This window comes from Nannobrachium achirus (genome assembly GCF_963921795.1).
Source record: "Nannobrachium achirus genome assembly, chromosome: 13".
NCBI classification, from domain to species: domain Eukaryota; kingdom Metazoa; phylum Chordata; class Actinopteri; order Myctophiformes; family Myctophidae; genus Nannobrachium; species Nannobrachium achirus.
In genome coordinates this window covers 45834415-45852573 of record NC_137833.1, presented here as the reverse complement: position 1 = coordinate 45852573, position 18159 = coordinate 45834415, and the positions used below count along the sequence as shown (strand labels likewise).

At 42.2% G+C, this 18159-nt stretch overlaps 1 protein-coding gene across 1 annotated transcript in view; it reads right to left on the bottom strand.

Annotated features, from left to right (window-relative positions):
* Positions 1-18159, bottom strand: part of plcb1 (phospholipase C beta 1) — a gene marked incomplete at both ends in the record, with an annotated part of 48482 nt that overhangs the window by 5395 nt on the left and 24928 nt on the right. The window contains 13 exons of the mRNA XM_080740125.1: positions 902-1079; positions 2706-2762; positions 3562-3712; positions 5029-5141; positions 5568-5672; positions 6784-6883; positions 9565-9732; positions 10275-10429; positions 12710-12834; positions 14447-14531; positions 15046-15142; positions 15355-15410; positions 15888-16053. Of these exons, the coding sequence (XP_080596251.1) occupies positions 902-1079; positions 2706-2762; positions 3562-3712; positions 5029-5141; positions 5568-5672; positions 6784-6883; positions 9565-9732; positions 10275-10429; positions 12710-12834; positions 14447-14531; positions 15046-15142; positions 15355-15410; positions 15888-16053 (1556 nt within the window). The remainder of the gene's footprint in view (positions 1-901; positions 1080-2705; positions 2763-3561; positions 3713-5028; positions 5142-5567; positions 5673-6783; positions 6884-9564; positions 9733-10274; positions 10430-12709; positions 12835-14446; positions 14532-15045; positions 15143-15354; positions 15411-15887; positions 16054-18159) is intronic.

The window sequence follows — 18159 nt, the reverse complement described above, 5'->3', positions numbered from 1 at the left end:
ACAGGTTGAGAAACACTGACATATATGATAAGACCTTTATTGACCCTGTCGGGGGGGGATTCAGTCACCAGAGGCACTGATGCAGCACAGCAGTTGGGATACAGTTACTGGCCAAGAGAACATACTGTAGTGACTGTAGATCAGTTTTCAGGCCGTGACCCCCCAAATAATCATATTCGAACTGAGGATCCCCCAAAAATAATCATAATCATATATGAACTCCAACCCTGACAAGCACTTGGAATTTGTAGGAGTTGAGGCATCGCGCTTAGTTTGACTCGGTTTCACGGATAAATATTGTGAAAATAGCCGAATTACAGTACAAGCTCACTACGCCTCATTATGTAAGGCGTTGTGAGCTTGTACATTGGCTATCTTTCTCACGTAATATTTGATCATTTGGGCAAACATTGTCCAGAATTCTGGCCAGAACACAAAACCGGGGGTACATGGCACACAACATTTTCAGATGGGGGTCACCATATTATACTTGACACAAAAAAGTTTGAGAACTACTGATTTCGAAAACATTTTGTAAAAAGACCTGAGGCCGATTCTACAAATGTCTTCTAAACCCGCTTTTCAGAAAAAAACTTATGTTGCTATATCAGTGGTGCTTTTTCATGTCTAGGACCCCCAAAAGTATTATGTATTGGCTAAGGAACCCTCATCTCAAAATATTTTGTTTCAGGGACCCCCAAAAGAAAAGATTTTAGTTAGAAAAAGTTTGCTTTTAAAATACATACACATATTCAAAGATTGGCACAAAATCTTAAGATTTTCTTTTTTAAATAGCAGATAAACAAGCTCATAGCCGCGCTATGGGCTTATAGATCTGCTAGTTTTGAATAGACAACGTATAGAAAAATAATGGTTAAAGTGGTTAAAATAACCCAGATACCGGGTCTTGCTCTGCTGTTTGGAGGTCTTCTTGTATCTGCTGTTGAACTCCCTGAGGAGCTCCGAGGTCTTCTTGTGGTGCCTCCTCACCAGCTCCTTCAGCTCCTTGAACTGTCGTCTCTGCTGCTTCTGGTAGCTCTTGGACTGCTGCAGGCTCTCCACGGTGCCCACGCCCACGTCTGCCCAACACATCCACAGTGGGCAATACCATATTACAGAGGTCCTCAACCCTTCTAGGCCGTGACCCCCAAAATAATAACTGAGGACCCCCATCCTGATGAGCACTAAGAGTTTAGGCATTACATTTCGTATAACACGTACGGTTCTATTGCGTACGGTTCTACATGCTCACAACGCCTCGCATTGCGAGGCGTTGTGAGCATGTAGATCGGCTATTTTCACAATTTCTGCCTCTAATATTTGACGATTTGAACAATGTTTAATTTGTCATTTTAGAGGTATTAAAACGTCCTTAAATTCTCACTTTAGAAATGTGCAGATACCCTCTATACAATTAAACTTTAAGTTGGTTTGTTCACTGTTGAGTGAGAAAACAATGTTGCACATTAAGTTAATCATCTGGGGACCCCCCCAAAATCATTTGGGGACCCCCCTGGGGGTCCCGACCCACAGGTTGAGAACCACTGCCCTATTATACCAAATACCTCAGAGGTACTACAGCAGTGTTTCTCAAAACTTCACATTTCAAGGTGCTCCCCTTAACTCTGACAGTGTACAAATGGAAGCAAATGAACCTAACGGGTTCATTTGGTTCCATTTGTACACTGTCAGAGTTACAGACTTGTATGGGTCAATTTAGACCCCCCTAAAGGAACCCACAGAGTCCCTGGAAACCACTTTGAGAACCACTGTACTACAGGACACAACTTTGTGTGATAGGATCTTTCTTTCTTTTCTTTTTTTATGAACCACTTGAACCCTAGCATCCCTATTCTGAGGAGAACTTTAGCTAATAAAAATCAAACCTCGGTTCGAAGTGAAGCGGTGAATTTGGATTCTATGTGTTCTATAGCTATGAAATCTGTGTTCTAGATCTATACATTCTGTGTTCTAGATCTATACTTTCTATGTGCTTTAGTTCTATATTTATATGAATTCTGAATGAATGAATGATTTTGTCTGGAGGGCCAAATTGTCATGTGAAGCTTGACCATTCCTCAATTCTGCATGCACGGGACATGTACGGGACAGACAAAGTCACTCCTTGAGAATCTATGGGAATCCTCAAAAAAACATGTACGGGACAGACAAAGCCACTCCTTGGAAGCGGCTTTCACAGCTTAAAAAATAGCAGATCTATAAGTTCATAGCGTCGAGGCGCTGTGAGCTTGTAGATAGTCTATTTTCGGCAAAGAGGTTTGGTGTAGAGGAAGAGAAAGAGCAGACGTGAAAGGTCAGGTTTACTAAGTATTGATATAAAGGACCACAATGGAAACAAGCCCTCGATCAGCATCATTGTATAATCGTAGCACTGTACTAACTGTTAAAAAAGTATTCAATGAATCAATAAATCAATCAATGACGGTGGTTAAGATGAAAATGAGTCCAACATGACAGTGCTGTCAAACATGTCTATGAAGCTATCTATGAAATCTATGAAAAAGGTTTAATGTGCATTACAATTTAATAAAATATGTAGTGGGGGTCCCAGTTTCATCTCTCTCTCAGCTAAGGGGTTCTTGAGCTGAAGAAAGGCTGAAGACCCCCTGCTGTAGATTTTAAATATACCTTGGTGAGAAGTTATAAAATCTTCAGCTCGGCATTATGATGTGACAGTGACTGACCTAACAGCACACTTAGCACCAGGTCTTCAGTCTTGGCTGCTTGCTTGATGTTTGATTCTGAAACACAAAGAAAATGATAAGATAATAACTATCCACCAATAGCCTCACATAGCCAGGCTTACTCAACAGAGAAAAGAGAAAAGTCTGGTTACGACCATAGGCTGATACGGCATAGAACGGTGCTACTTCCGCCAGGAGAATTTCACCGGATGTTATTGTTTTTTCACCGTGTGACGTATTCCCCGCTGGCGAAAAAAAAACTGTTCTACTTCTCCCGACCCTTCGGTTGCGCTCGTAATGAACAATATCCAAACAAAAACATGGATTCTGACAAAGGACACCTATTAAGAGCTACAATCTATTTAGGTTTGTTTCGCTGGCAGATGTAAACAGACTGCAACACATGATGTAACTTCCGTTAACCGCAGCACTTCCACCACTTCCGGTGTCTACAGGTTCATGCCATTCACATGGCATATTGTGGCCAGGGTGCTATCCACCAGGCTTATAGAAAACTATTACAATGTTGGACCACTGTTGGATCTGTTATTATTTTGTCACAACAATGTTTCAAAAATGTTTATAAATAGCATATCTACAAGCCCATGGTGACGAGTTGTGTAAGCTTTTAGATTGTCTCTTTGCAGTTTTGCACTTCACTCTTTAATGACCAAGTATGGCATTAATAAAAAACTAAAAATAAAAACACATACATAGTTGAAATACAGAGATTTTTGACAGCATCAATATATATGTAATACATTGTATATTTAAAACCTGATTCGACCTGGGTCTTCAGCACTAAGGGACACTAAAGCCAAAGGGGAATTAGGCAGAGACTCAGTTACACTCATACCTGTGGCAGCCACTTGGTGATTGGCTGCCGACGCTTTTGGCGTGGTGGCGATGGGGGTGTGGCCTGTGGGTCCAGAGGCGGGGCTGAGGCCGTTCTCCACCGGAACGCTTCGTAGATCCTTCTTCCCCTCAGCAGAGCTGTCAGCCTGTTCCTACACACAGCATGAACACAATATACAACATGAGGATCCCCATTCTAGTGCAGTGGTTCTCAACCTGTGGGTCCCCAGATGATTAACTTAACGTGCAACATTGTTTTCTCACTTAACAGTAAACAAACCAACACAAAGTTTAAGGGACGACTTAACCACTTTTCGACCTATCTTCATATAATTGGTCCTCACTAATGTTCATGATAAAATGGCAAAATTGTCTTCTACTCGGTCTGTGTCTCTCAGGAGGGCTCTGGAGAGTTCAGAAAACCGCCTGCCAGTGACATCGTAGTTTGGAAGATTTTCCCATTATAACATTGTAACTTTTCAGGAATAGAAAGCCTACAGTTTCTATAGAAGCCTAAAATAACATTTAGGCCTAACTTGAAATATACAGTGACTATACTTGAATGAACAGGCAAACAATTAAAAATTAAATACAAACTGAATTTAAAAAAAATTCTACACGCCAGCCTGAAAAGTGTGTAAAGATGGTTCTCCAAGCGATGTTATCAAGTTTCTGTTATGGCAGAGGCCTAATATAAAGCTCTTTGGGGGCTCCAGTCAATTAAGATTCAGTAAGACCTAAAAATACCTAAAATTGTCTTCTAAATCCTAATGGTTTTCTGAAAAAAACATGTTTCTTTATCTGTGGTGCTCAAAGTTTTTAATGTCAAGGTCCCCTAGAATTATATGTATTTGACCACAGATCTCAAAATATTTTGTTCCAGGGACCCCCCAGAAGCAAAGATTTTAGTTAAAAATGTTCGCTTTAAAATAATATACTGTATATATATTCAAAGATTTGCACACATGTTCAAGTTCTTTTCAAAAATAGCCAAAGTATGAAAAAATAATGGTTAAAGTGGTTACGTTACACAGATGCGTTCCAATGGGTTTAAGGTTAAATCATTAACCCTTTCAAAGCCACAGAGGTAGATTGACGATAATTATTAATTAGGCAACTAAGCCACAGACGTAGGTTGACGAGAATAGGCTATTTTTGTTATAAAACAACTCAAAATACATTATTATTGCCGATTTAATAAACAAGGGTTCCGTAGATCTGAGCTGCTGGTGGCAACCCGGTTCGTTACCAGCACATGCACAGAGCGCGTGCGTGGAGCGCCCGACGCAAAAGTATTTGCTCATTTTGTTAGAATGGTTGTATGAGTGTAACTATGGTGGAATTTAGCGTCACCCAGGGTACTGAAAAGAATGGACAGAACGGATAGATGTGTAAACAGCGTTTTCTTGTGGTCGTAAAAAAACACTGAAATGGGCTGTCATTGAAAAAGTTAATAAACAAAATGTACCTCCGTGTGAGTGTCCTCGTCAGCGTCCTCCAGAGTCAGAGCTGCCAGCTGACTGGCTCTCTGCTCCAACAGGTTGACGTAGCGGATGGGGTTGGACAGCGCCTCGATCACATCTACACAGGACGTAAATACACACATTACAATTCAGGAATGGTCCAGATTAACTAACAGTGAGCAAGGTTAAACATTTGAGGTAATACCTCAAATGCCTAGTAATAGTAATCTAGGTTAATATTAGCTCTCGTTAATGAATAAAAATGTATATACTGTAAATAGGAGATGTACAAGCCCATGACGGACGAGTTGTGTAAGCTTTTAGATCGGTTATTTGTTACTTTTGCAATTCACTATGACCAAGTAGGTCAATGGGGGGAAAAGTTTTATCCCTGCTTTTGGTCAGATTGGATTAAACACATTCCCTCTGTTTTTCTGTACAAATTGAGTGTGTGTGTGTGTGTGTGTGTGTGAGTGTGTGTGTGTGTGAGTGTGTGTGTGTGAGAGAGAGAGAGAGAGATAGAGAGAGAGAGAGAGAGAGAGACCTGCGAAGGTGTCCGGCACATAATCTTTGACCTCTATGTAGACGAACACAGCGGGAAGAATCAGGGATTGGTTTTTCTCGCTCCTCAAGCCGATGTAGCGATAGCCTAAGGCAAGGAAATAAGCATTTACAGCACACACACACATTGTTATGCATGGTGGTGTACACTCTCCCACGCATTTCTAGTTTAGTGGGTGGTGGCATGCAAGAGAACTGATGGAGATAAACAAGAAGACACACAATGTTCAGTTCTGAAAAGTACACAATATGTTCTTGGTAGAATACTCGTTATAAGATGACACCATTCCAGTCATCGGTGAGCAGGTTTGGCCACTTCAACGTTTCTTTTGTGTTTTTGTTTTAACGCAAGAGCATAGAAACAGAAGGCATTACGTTAATACAAAAGGTTTGAAATGATCAAACCTGCCTAGCGATGATATCACTGATAGGCAGGTTCCTGAACTGTCCACAGCCCTCCTCTGAGACACAAAGTGAGTAGACAGAAATGGTGCCATCTTATAATGAGCATTAGTGAAATGAAATTGGGTTAGTTGCAAGTGTACTTGCGGCACTTTTTTCAGTCTGCACCACATCTGTTTGTCATAATTAGCTGATCTACAAGCTCAAAAAGGGGCTGCATTGCACACTGATCGAGCTCACAAATAAGTATACTTAGTATGATGCATTGTGAGCTTGCAGATTGGTTATTTCCTCTACTTTTGCATGTAAGACATTCATTTAAAAAAGACATACAGTACAAAGATGAAATATGTAGATGCAAGGTTTCTGCCTGACTGGGATAACATAAAGTTACATTGTGTTTGTGTGTGTTTATTTAACTTTTTGTATAGTATATACCACTGGTTCCCAAACGTTTAAGCTCAAGACACAAAAGAGAAAAGCGATGTCTCCCCAGGACCCAAGCTAGTGAAAATAGCAGATCTACAAGCTCAGCAACGCAATGTGAGCTTGAAGATAGGCTATTTTCACTACTTCTTAAATAAACATTTGTTTTCTAATTCATTGAATTTCTTTGATTTTATATTTTGATTTATCCCAGAGTCCTCACCACATGAAATGAAAACATGCTCTGATATACATATAATTCTGGAGGTCCTTGACATGAAAATGTTTGAAAACCACTGATATAGAAGACATTTTTAGAATGGGCCTTCAGTCAGGTCTTAATGGGTGAAGGGTTATGATAAACAAACTACCTGGTCTAATGGCTGACACTGGGATAATTCTATGACCGATGAACTTCCCTCCTTCCTCAAAAGCTGCTATTCTCAGAGAGGCCAATGTTGGGAGAATCACCTGGCAAAGACATGGCATTAGCACATTAATACAGTACAGGCACATGTAAAAAAATAGGGATGGACCCAAACACAGATACAGTACAATACAGTTATTTTGAGTTGTTGTAAAATGGTTAAATATTTTCTTTTTCTTGACAAAAGAGGGTTTGTGTGTGACATCATCATCATCATCATCATACCCGGAAGTTACTGAGTGGCAAAAACTACTTTCTGGCCTTGACAGCCCATACATCCAAACAGAAAAGTCCTATCTGATTGCATTAAACCATGTTAAACTCACTTTGCCACTCGATTTGCCATTCACTTTATGCATGCGCATACCCTCTATTTAGTCCTTGCCATTTCCTTCATATTGTCTATATGAGGTGGAAACCATAAAAAAAACAGTGTTCCAATGGTTCATATTTAGTCACAAGATCTTGTTAATACTTTTCATCTGCAAAATATGCCTTAAATCCACTGAACACTTTCAACCTGAGTTAGGCATTTCATTATCCTATATTTAAGTTGCCTAGAGGGTGGTTTGACCGCAGAACGCAGACGTCACAAATAGGGATGGTCCGATCAGGTTTTTTGGAACCGATCAGCGAGCACCGATCACAAAAGTTTGATCACCCGATACCGATCAATCACCGATCCGATCAAGTTATTATTTATATTTTCTAAATATTAATGTTTTAACTTTAATTCATTAATTCACTCATGAATTCATTTATATATTTGCCTTATAGTTATTTACCAGCATTACTATGTATTTATTATCATAGTAGTAACTAATTATTCCTTCAGCACTGTGGAAATCAATACCCCAAAATGGCCTCAAGTGGGCATACTGAACGGCTGGTTGATCGGATGCACCGATCCGATCGGATCGGTGAATTTACCTTTTGATCTAAACCACCGATTATCGCCGATCACGCTTTGATCGGCCCGATCCGATCCATTGCCGATTGATCGGTAACATCTCTAGTCACAAACGTAACATCTGGACCTGCGAGGTGCAGGAACATGAACAGCAGCTGCAGTTACTTCAGGACCATGAACAGCAGCAGTTACTTCAGGACCATGGACAGCAGCTGCAGTTACTTCAGGACCATGGACAGCAGCGGTGGTTACTTCAGGACCATGGACAGCAGCTACAGTTACTTCAGGACCATGGACAGCAGCTACAGTTACTTCTGGACCATGGACAGCAGCTGCAGTTACTTCAGGACCATGGACAGCAGCTACAGTTACTTCTGGACCATGAACAGCAGTTACAGTTACTTCAGGACCATGGACAGCAGCTGCAGTTACTTCAGGACCATGAACAGCAGTTACAGTTACTTCAGGACCATGGACAGCAGCTGCAGTTACTTCAGGACCATGAACAGCAGTTACAGTTACTTCAGGACCATGGACAGCAGCTGCAGTTACTTCAGGACCATGGACAGCAGCTACAGTTACTTCAGGACCATGGACAGCAGCTACAGTTACTTCTGGACCATGGACAGCAGCTGCAGACATCTCAGTCTGTGCTATGTTCAGGGCTTCTCTCTCTCTCTCTCCCTCCTTTCTCTCTCTCTCTCTCTCTCTAGGAGAGATTTGCGGTATCTTTTGTCATCCTTGAGTGGTTCGACAAAGATAACATTCAGACTTACAAAGCACCATTGCTCTGATCCGCAACAAACTTGTCACAAACACTGTTCAGGGGACTGTAGTCACAATATCCACACCAGGGGCCACATGAGCACTGTTGTTCCAGTCCGCAACAAACTTGGCACAAACACTGTTCAGGGGTCTGCCATAACAATGGCCACACCAGGGGCAATGTCAGGGCCACAGGCCATGAGAATAGTTGCACCAGGGGCCAGGGGCTACAGGCACACGGTTGCTTCAATCTGCACCAAACTTGGCGCAGACACTGTTCAAGGGTCTGTCATGAAAATAATAGTTATTAAAATAAAATAATAATAATTAAAAACCTAAATTGATCACATATGGGGCTCTACACCAGTGTTTAATACTTCAAATGGCCATAACTCAGTGATCATTACTCTGATCACATCATAGTATAGTACAGCATAATATAGGACTGTAATTGAAGGCAAAGTATCAGCCAGAAAATCTAGAAGGCAAGATTTTCCAAACATTTTTTAAATGCAATCTACAAAACGTGTTACATCGCATTGTGAGATTGCAGATTGGCTAGTTTTGCTACCTTTGTGCCACACTGTCATTTCTGAAAATAATAATAATAATAATGAAATATGAACATATAAAGTTTCTGCCCGACGATGTACTATGGTCTCTGTCACTTTAATAACCTCTTAAACCCTCCACTAGTATTTTCCTTTACACAAAATCTTTTTGTCTAAGGTTTTTTAACTTGTAGGTCGACTATTTGTGCAGAATGTTCAAAAACCTGCCTATCAATGACATGATAGGTACTTTAGGCAGGTTTAGTAATTTCAAACACGATTTTAAACAAGTTTAATGCAAAAACAACAATGCACAGGTCTTCGATTACAGCATGCTAACTTTCCAGGAGGAAAGTGTGAGCTGTGTGCATTTTTGGATGCTCAGTCAATCGATTGTTTTCTGTCTTGGCTCAAGTAGTATACCTTTAAATCCTGATATATCACAATGAAAACCCAATTTTTTCAAGATGTTAAAGACAATAAAATAAATCTAGCTAACCTTCTTGAAGACGATAGGCTCCTCGTCCCAGACTGGGTTGATGGCGTTGCTGTTCTGTGAGGTTTTGGTCTTCAGCGCTTTCCTCCTGGTGTCCGCAGGCAGTCCAAACATCTCCACCTCCACGTAAACACCCACCCTGCGCTCGCTCAGTAGCTGACCTGAGATCACCTGCCACACGCACGCGCACAGGCATTTGTGTTACCATCAGGGATGGGACGATAAGCGATACTTTCGTTTATCGTGATAAAAAACACTCACAATAATCGTATTGTGGTGATTTAATTTATCGTGAAATCGGCCTCTGTCATGCACTGGGATCAATTCACCTTTTATTTGTCGAGCTGTATATCCGGTACCATTTAAACACTCTATAATAAACACTTATAATACTTAATAATTGATAGTCTTTTTTTCACTCTCTACCAAATTTCTTTGTCAAAAATAGCTGATCTACAAGCTCATCAACCCATCGCAACGCGTTGTGAGCTTGTAGATCTGCAATTTTTTGGCAAATGTTCCACCCCAGGATAATATCGTAAATCACGATTTCTTTGGTCACAATAATCGTGATATGAAATGTTTATATGGTCCCATAACTCCCATCCCTAGTTACCATGTATTGTGAGTACACTTTAGGACAGTGATTTCATGAATGCCACTCACACACACACAACATACATACACACACACACACACACATCTTAACATACCTTAACAGACAGAGTGTTGGCCACAATCCCGTCCACTGTGTTCTCTGTGAAGGGGTCAAAGTGTTTGTCCGGTCGTCTCATGAACTCGGGTTTGAGTCTGTAGCCACTGCGACCGTTGTACTCATACATGAAGAGGTTGAACTGCATGGACAGATCTTGTACAACAAGGTTAAGATGAGTGTTTTTTGAGTGCCTTTGCATGCGTGTCAACTTTGCTCCCCACTTGATTTCTTCTCTCCTTGGCTCGCGCTTCTCAGACCAAAGGCTGCAGTCACTAGCGAGTGAGATTCATACATTTTGTAGTATTTCATTTTATTTCATTTTGCCAGATTGACAGTTCAGCGAGAAATGAAAACTAAACAAGAGGAGGTAAAAGGGGCGTTGCAGGTTGGTTCTGGTGTGCTTAATGTGTGAGCTGTTGTTTAACTAGCTAGCCTATTTTGAGGCATACAATTCAACTTTTGTATGCCTGAAACTTTTTTTGTCAGTGATATTTGTCACCCCAGATGGGGAGATTACAACTTCCGTTATCGACATTCAGGAGGAGGCGTGGTTACTGACTAGTTGCAGCATTTAGAGCTTGTTGTAGTCTAACCTAACTCCACCAGAGGGTGGTGGTATTGAGTTCACAAGTTAGGTTCACAATACAGCTTCCATCTCGGATCGCTCAAGAAGGCCTTCCCGACCCTTTTTCAAGCTACTTGGCAGGTGATTGGATGGGGCCTTCTGTCTATCAGCGTCTGGGCGTGCCAATTCGAACCAATCATATTGTCGTGTCTACTTGATGTATAGTAGCTGCTGAGCCAGCAGGAAAGAATAAACACCTCTCACACCGTGCAAGAGGTGTCTCTCTCTGGCGCAGTCACAGGGTAGCAGCACCGAATTTTTCGTGGTAACGGCCATGATGAATAGTGAAAGAACTACAGTGCAACAGGTGCTTATTGATGGCGTCACACCTGGTCTGGCCAAGATCCCGCCCGTAGTTGCCGCTGATTAGTTCAACCTGGGCGTGGGTCAGTGTCAGCTCCAATCTCTGAGCGATACCTGATGGAGACTGTATTGTGAACTTGTGAACACAATACCGCCACCATCTGGCAGATTCAGGTTACATATAGTCTGGTAGTTGAGAGACTGCCTACCTATAGTCTGGTAGTTGAGAGAGACTGCCTACCTATAGTCTGGTAGTTGAGAGACTGCCTACCTATAGTCTGGTAGTTGAGAGAGACTGCCTACCTATAGTCTGGTAGTTGAGAGAGACTGCCTACCTATAGTCTGGTAGTTGAGAGAGACTGCCTACCTATAGTCTGGTAGTTGAGAGAGACTGCCTACCTATAGTCTGGTAGTTGAGAGACTGCCTACCTATAGTCTGGTAGTTGAGAGACTGCCTACCTATAGTCTGGTAGTTGAGAGACTGCCTACCTATAGTCTGGTAGTTGAGAGACAGCCTACCTATAGTCTGGTAGTTGAGAGACTGCCTACCTATAGTCTGGTAGTTGAGAGAGACTGCCTACCTATAGTCTGGTAGTTGAGAGAGACTGCCTACCTATAGTCTGGTAGTTGAGAGAGACTGCCTACCTATAGTCTGGTAGTTGAGAGACAGCCTACCTATAGTCTGGTAGTTGAGAGACTGCCTACCTATAGTCTGGTAGTTGAGAGACTGCCTACCTATAGTCTGGTAGTTGAGAGACTGCCTACCTATAGTCTGGTAGTTGAGAGAGACTGCCTACCTATAGTCTGGTAGTTGAGAGACTGCCTACCTATAGTCTGGTAGTTGAGAGACAGCCTACCTATAGTCTGGTAGTTGAGAGACTGCCTACCTATAGTCTGGTAGTTGAGAGACTGCCTACCTATAGTCTGGTAGTTGAGAGAGACTGCCTACCTATAGTCTGGTAGTTGAGAGAGACTGCCTACCTATAGTCTGGTAGTTGAGAGAGACTGCCTACCTATAGTCTGGTAGTTGAGAGAGACTGCCTACCTATAGTCTGGTAGTTGAGAGAGACTGCCTACCTATAGTCTGGTAGTTGAGAGACAGCCTACCTATAGTCTGGTAGTTGAGAGACTGCCTACCTATAGTCTGGTAGTTGAGAGAGACTGCCTACCTATAGTCTGGTAGTTGAGAGAGACTGCCTACCTATAGTCTGGTAGTTGAGAGAGACTGCCTACCTATAGTCTGGTAGTTGAGAGACAGCCTACCTATAGTCTGGTAGTTGAGAGACTGCCTACCTATAGTCTGGTAGTTGAGAGACTGCCTACCTATAGTCTGGTAGTTGAGAGACTGCCTACCTATAGTCTGGTAGTTGAGAGAGACTGCCTACCTATAGTCTGGTAGTTGAGAGACTGCCTACCTATAGTCTGGTAGTTGAGAGACAGCCTACCTATAGTCTGGTAGTTGAGAGACTGCCTACCTATAGTCTGGTAGTTGAGAGACTGCCTACCTATAGTCTGGTAGTTGAGAGCCACCAGCTGACAGCCAGCGTTCCAGAACAGCTGAGGCATGTAGTTGGAGGAGTCCACTCTGGTCCCTTTGGGGTAAATACGACTCAGCTGGGACTTATTATATCTGGTATAGTAATGGTCAAGGACTTGTAGTGATCCCCTTTCTGCTGTTAACACTGTTAACCCTTATGCCTGCGATACCCAACCTGTGGGTAAGGCAGAGAGTAGGCGGTAGGGTTGGAGCTTGTTCATTTTTATTGATAATGAGCACCTTATTGATCCTGCTTATTGAGCCGGGCTTTTATCGAGCCTGCTATTGAACGTTTTCTAATATTTCGTGGAAAGATACAAGAGTACAAATTAACTGCTATCTTTTTTTATTGGCCAGTTGTTGCGACTGTGAGTTTGTGGCTGACCACCATCTATGAAGATAACAATTGACAAAAGTAACTAATTAAATAAATGGCTTTATATTATGGATAGTACTGTAATAATCTCTTGATCACCTCTTTTATTGATTGTTTAAACATGACATCATGGGCCACTGTGCTCGATAACAAGCTTGATAAGACCAAAGCTTATTGTTATCGGGTACTCAATAAATGTGTTATCGAGCTACCCTTGTTTAGGGCTCCAGCCCTAGTAGGCGGAGCTGTGGAGTGACTGGCTATGCAAGACTACATGATGGCTGTCTCCAAGCACATAGTCTCGGCAGCCAGGCTTTTATTTTCATTGACGTTCGGCAAGCACATGACTTGTATTATTATTAATGTGCATAAAAACCTTATAAGTATGATTGACCATAAAGTGATAGCAACAATAAAAATACAAGCTCACAACGGGTCGCAATGTCACCTGTTGAAAGCCGGCAGATGTACAATTCTTTCCCTATTTCTGGACTTTTGAATAGAGGCCTTTTACTTGTATCATAGTATTTGCGGTATATATTGTATATACTGCAAATACTATGGGGCTGTTAAGTCTGACATCATTTTGTAGGCAGAGGAGAACTTTTGGGGCCAAAAGGCCCCAGCGCCCGTGAATCCTTTTACTATTTTTACTATTTACAAATTTTTCTTCTCTTTTTGTTGAAAGGAAAGTGATAAAATGATACTTTAGTAATTATTTTTGTCTCAGATCTGTTGAAATAGCGAGGGACAGATATTGACAATAAATCTGCTTGGAGGTCTGACTACAAAATGATGTCACGGCTTAAAAGCCCCATATAGTACATAGAGTATTTGCAATACTATTGTGATATTGCAACTTTTACTTCAAGCTGCACTACTGTATGTAACTTTCCTATCCTACCCCAGATTTGAATACGGATACTACGAATACAGGATACTCCACGAACTCCATTTGAGCCAATAGAGCTGGCCTGCTTGCTCAGGGGATAAACTGAATCTTGACCATCAGGTGAAAATTTATGTCAGATCTTGTGTCTACATGAGACATGACCTTTGACATGATCTAAACGTCTCAATAAAAGAGCATGGAGACAAAATACAACCACCCTAATTGTTTTAATTGCATGCATTGTAATAACTAATAACTCATTAAAAAGGAAGTTACATGGTGCTGCTTCAAGTCAAACAAAACCTGTGTACTACTGCCTGTTTTAATTAATGAAGCTCATCAAAGAACCATGGTGTGCAAATGATCTACATTAAAGTGAAGAGGAGGAGGTTGCCATAGTACATTATAGTTGCTGTGGTAACGGTTGTCAAGGATACTCCACAAACTCCACCGGTGACTTGGTGAGATGCTCCAGAGCTTTGGTCTCCACAAAGGACGACATGTGGTGATAGCGGCCCGCCTCTACGTGCACACACACACACACACACACACACACACACACACACACACACACACACACACACACACACACACACACACACACACACACACACACACACACACACACACAGAAAGAAAGAGGAAACAAGAATCATATCAAATAAATACAGATGAACTGATGGATAGGGCTTATGTACAAAACGTTCAAGATGCACATTGTGGTCGAAAGATAACACAAAAAGCTGGAGCACTTGTTTCCATTGTAGACCCCTATAATGGAAACAAGTGCTCTGGCTTTTTGTGTTATCCTTCTAGCAGAGTGAATAAATACAATTACAGCTATATAAAGTTCATATTGTCGCTGTTAGGCATCTCCATTCTTCAACTTTTGAATTATTTTTAAAATAAATCAGTGCTATTGAACTCCCTTTACGTCTGTGTGTGGGTGTTACAAATATTGAACCAAAGAAGAGCCCTCCCCCCTCCTGGCTCCCTTGCTCATGTCAGTGCATGTGGGCTGTGATGTGTTTCTCACTCTTGGAAGCTTCAAAGGAGTTGAACTTGGTTGGCTGCACGTAGTTGACCAGCGTGGACATCTCTTCTGTGGCCACAGCTTCCCGCTCTGCAGAGCCCTGCGGTCAAACCACATCAACAACAATATCAGACAGTAGTTAATAGCAGGAAAAAAGTATTGTACGCGTTGTGAGCTAATTAAAAAAATCTAAATCAAATACAATATTTAATCACTATAGTAAACGACAGCAAAAAAGTCTAAATAAGAAAATACATATAAAAGAGAGCAGTGAAATCATGCCTGCTCCGTTATTACAGGATCACCACTGACCTTTTTACCATCGTCATCTTCATCATCATCTTCCTCATCACTCTCAGCCTCCATCTCTGTTGAAACAAAAATAAGCAAATAAACAACGATCCTGAGATCTTCCAAATGAGTCTCTGCTCAAGCAGCCTGGCATAGAAACTCATAATATAAGATGATACCTGACGTTCAGGAAAGGGGGAAATCTGAACGAACGTCAGTGCAAGAGTTCTCAAAGTGGGGTCCGGGCACTACTCTCAAGACTGTCTCTGCGTAGCCTGTGTGTGTGTGTGTGTGTGTGTGTGTGTGTGAGTGCGTGCGTGTGTGTGTTTTGGGGGGCGGGGGGTTAGAGCAGTGGTTCTCAACCATGCTCACAACGCCTCGCAACACGAGGTGTGAGCATGTAGATCTGCTATTTTCACAATAGAACCGTGTTATACAAAATGTAATGCCTCAACTCTTAGCCCTCGTCAGAGTGGGGTGTCCCCAGTTAAAATATGATTATTTTGGGGGTCGCGGCCTGAAAAGGTTGAGAACCACTGAGTTCTGTGTCTTACCACCCGGGTTGTTGCTAGGAGACGAGGAGTCATTGCTCTGATTGGCTGCCTGGTCTGTCAGTCTCCTGGTGTCCGGGGCGGCGGTGGGCTTGTGGGATTTCTTGTTCTTGATCAGGATCTTCCCCATGAGCTCTTGAGGGCTGGGCAGCGGAACGCCTGACTCCAACTGCACACACGCACGCGCGCGCGCACGCACGCACGCACGCACGCCACGCACGCACGCACGCACGCACGCACGCACGCACGCACGCACGCACGCACGCACGCACGCACACACACACACACACACACACACACACACACACACACACACACACACACACACACACACACACACACACACACACACACACACACACACACACACACACACACACGCACACACACACACACGTACACACACATGCACCCACATTAATTTACCATTGTTTGCCCTACGCCAGGGGATTGTAGATCGGCTATTTTTGCTTCTTTTGAATTGGAATCCTGAAAAATGTTTTTTTTTTTTTTGAATTTTTGAATACTGAAATGTAACATTTTTATTTAATTTCAAACGCTTTTAGTTATATAGCCATGTTAACTTTATGTACCTAAATAAAATACATTGGACATAAAAAAAGACATTTTAATACTACTATACTAGTTACTAATAGACTGAGGGAATTAAAGCAAGTCATGTTTGGAATTGTAACAGCTGAAATCAATAATATATTAGTATTCTGCTATTAACCTGCGGGCCGCATTAAGTGAAGGTGGGGGCCCCCGGGCCGCCAGTTGCCCATGTATGCCCTACGCCTATGATGCCAAAAACAGCTTGACATGCAGCTGCTACGTTTGATATTTTTTCATTTGAATCCTGAAACGAAACAGAGATCTACAAAGTCACAACAACGCTTTTTCGATGCGTGACACTGAAAAAGCTGTCACGAAAAAGTCTCCCATTTAGACCTCTCAGGCCGATTCTAATCTGACCCTATCCCCGATCCTGACTGAAGTTTTATGAAAAAAGTTATTGCTACTCTGTACATAGCAATAACTACCCCAAAGGGAGTTCCGGATTTCGTATAGGGGTTCCCGGTCTAAATGGGTTACGGATAAATCAATCATAACTCCATCCATAACCCCTAAACTTATGCTCTAAATGTCTCTAATACCTTCCTGAATTATTATCACTAGAAGCTGAAACTCGGAACAATGTAAACAGGGAATGAATGCCCCGCCCTTTAATGCAAACCCCATTATACCTGTTTTCATAGGACCCGTATTGACCATCTGTCTGCCTGTGTCCATTTATGCCCATATATGGAGATATCTGTATCTGTCTGTCTGTCTGTCGGCGTCCATTTTATGTCCATATATGGAGATCACTGCAGTTATAGTTCTGGGTCCATTTTATGCCCATATATGGAGATATCTGTCTATCTGCGTCCATTTTATGCCCATATATGGAGTATCTGTCTGTGCCTCCAACTGTGTTGCAGACACAGTGCCGGTTCCCCCTTTAATGCAAACCTCATTATACCTGTTGTCATAGGACCCGTTTTGAACATCTGTTTGCCTGTGTCCATTTATGCCCATATATGGAGATATCTGTATCTGTCTGTCTGCGTCCATTTTATGCCCATATATGGAGATCTTTGACCATCTGTTTGCCTCTGTCCATTTATGTCCATATATGGAGATATCTGTATCTGTCTGTCTGCAATCCATTTTATGCCCATATATGGGGGCATTCATTTTATGCCCATATATGGAGAACGCGCGTGCCCGTGGGAGGAACGGTTCTCGAGATACGCGGATTACATACATACATACACACTCACAGAGATTTTTTGTTGACTCATGTGGCGTACGTGATGTCAGAGCCTTTTATGAGTGATGTCACAATGAGTCAGCGCTTGCGCCGATTTCCTCCGGAACAGCCTGATGTCAACAATCAACCCCGCATAAGGAGATTCCGAACGTTTCGCGCCGGTTCGGGAAAACCGCGCGTCGGGTCGAGTCGAGACCCGGCACTGCACTCCGTGCCGCGGCGGGGAACGCGCGTGCCGAATCTGAAGCCGGTGGGACGAACGGTTCTCGAGATACGCGGATTACATATAGTATCTATGTACACACTTACTGTATGAATCTGACATGTATCTGTGTCCCAGTGATTCTCCATCTTTATTTTCAACGGCCCACAGTTTGATATCTTATCTCCAGATCTTTATTTATTTACACTTTTTGTGTTTTTTCTCTTAAATTAACGACCTACTTGATTATTATACTA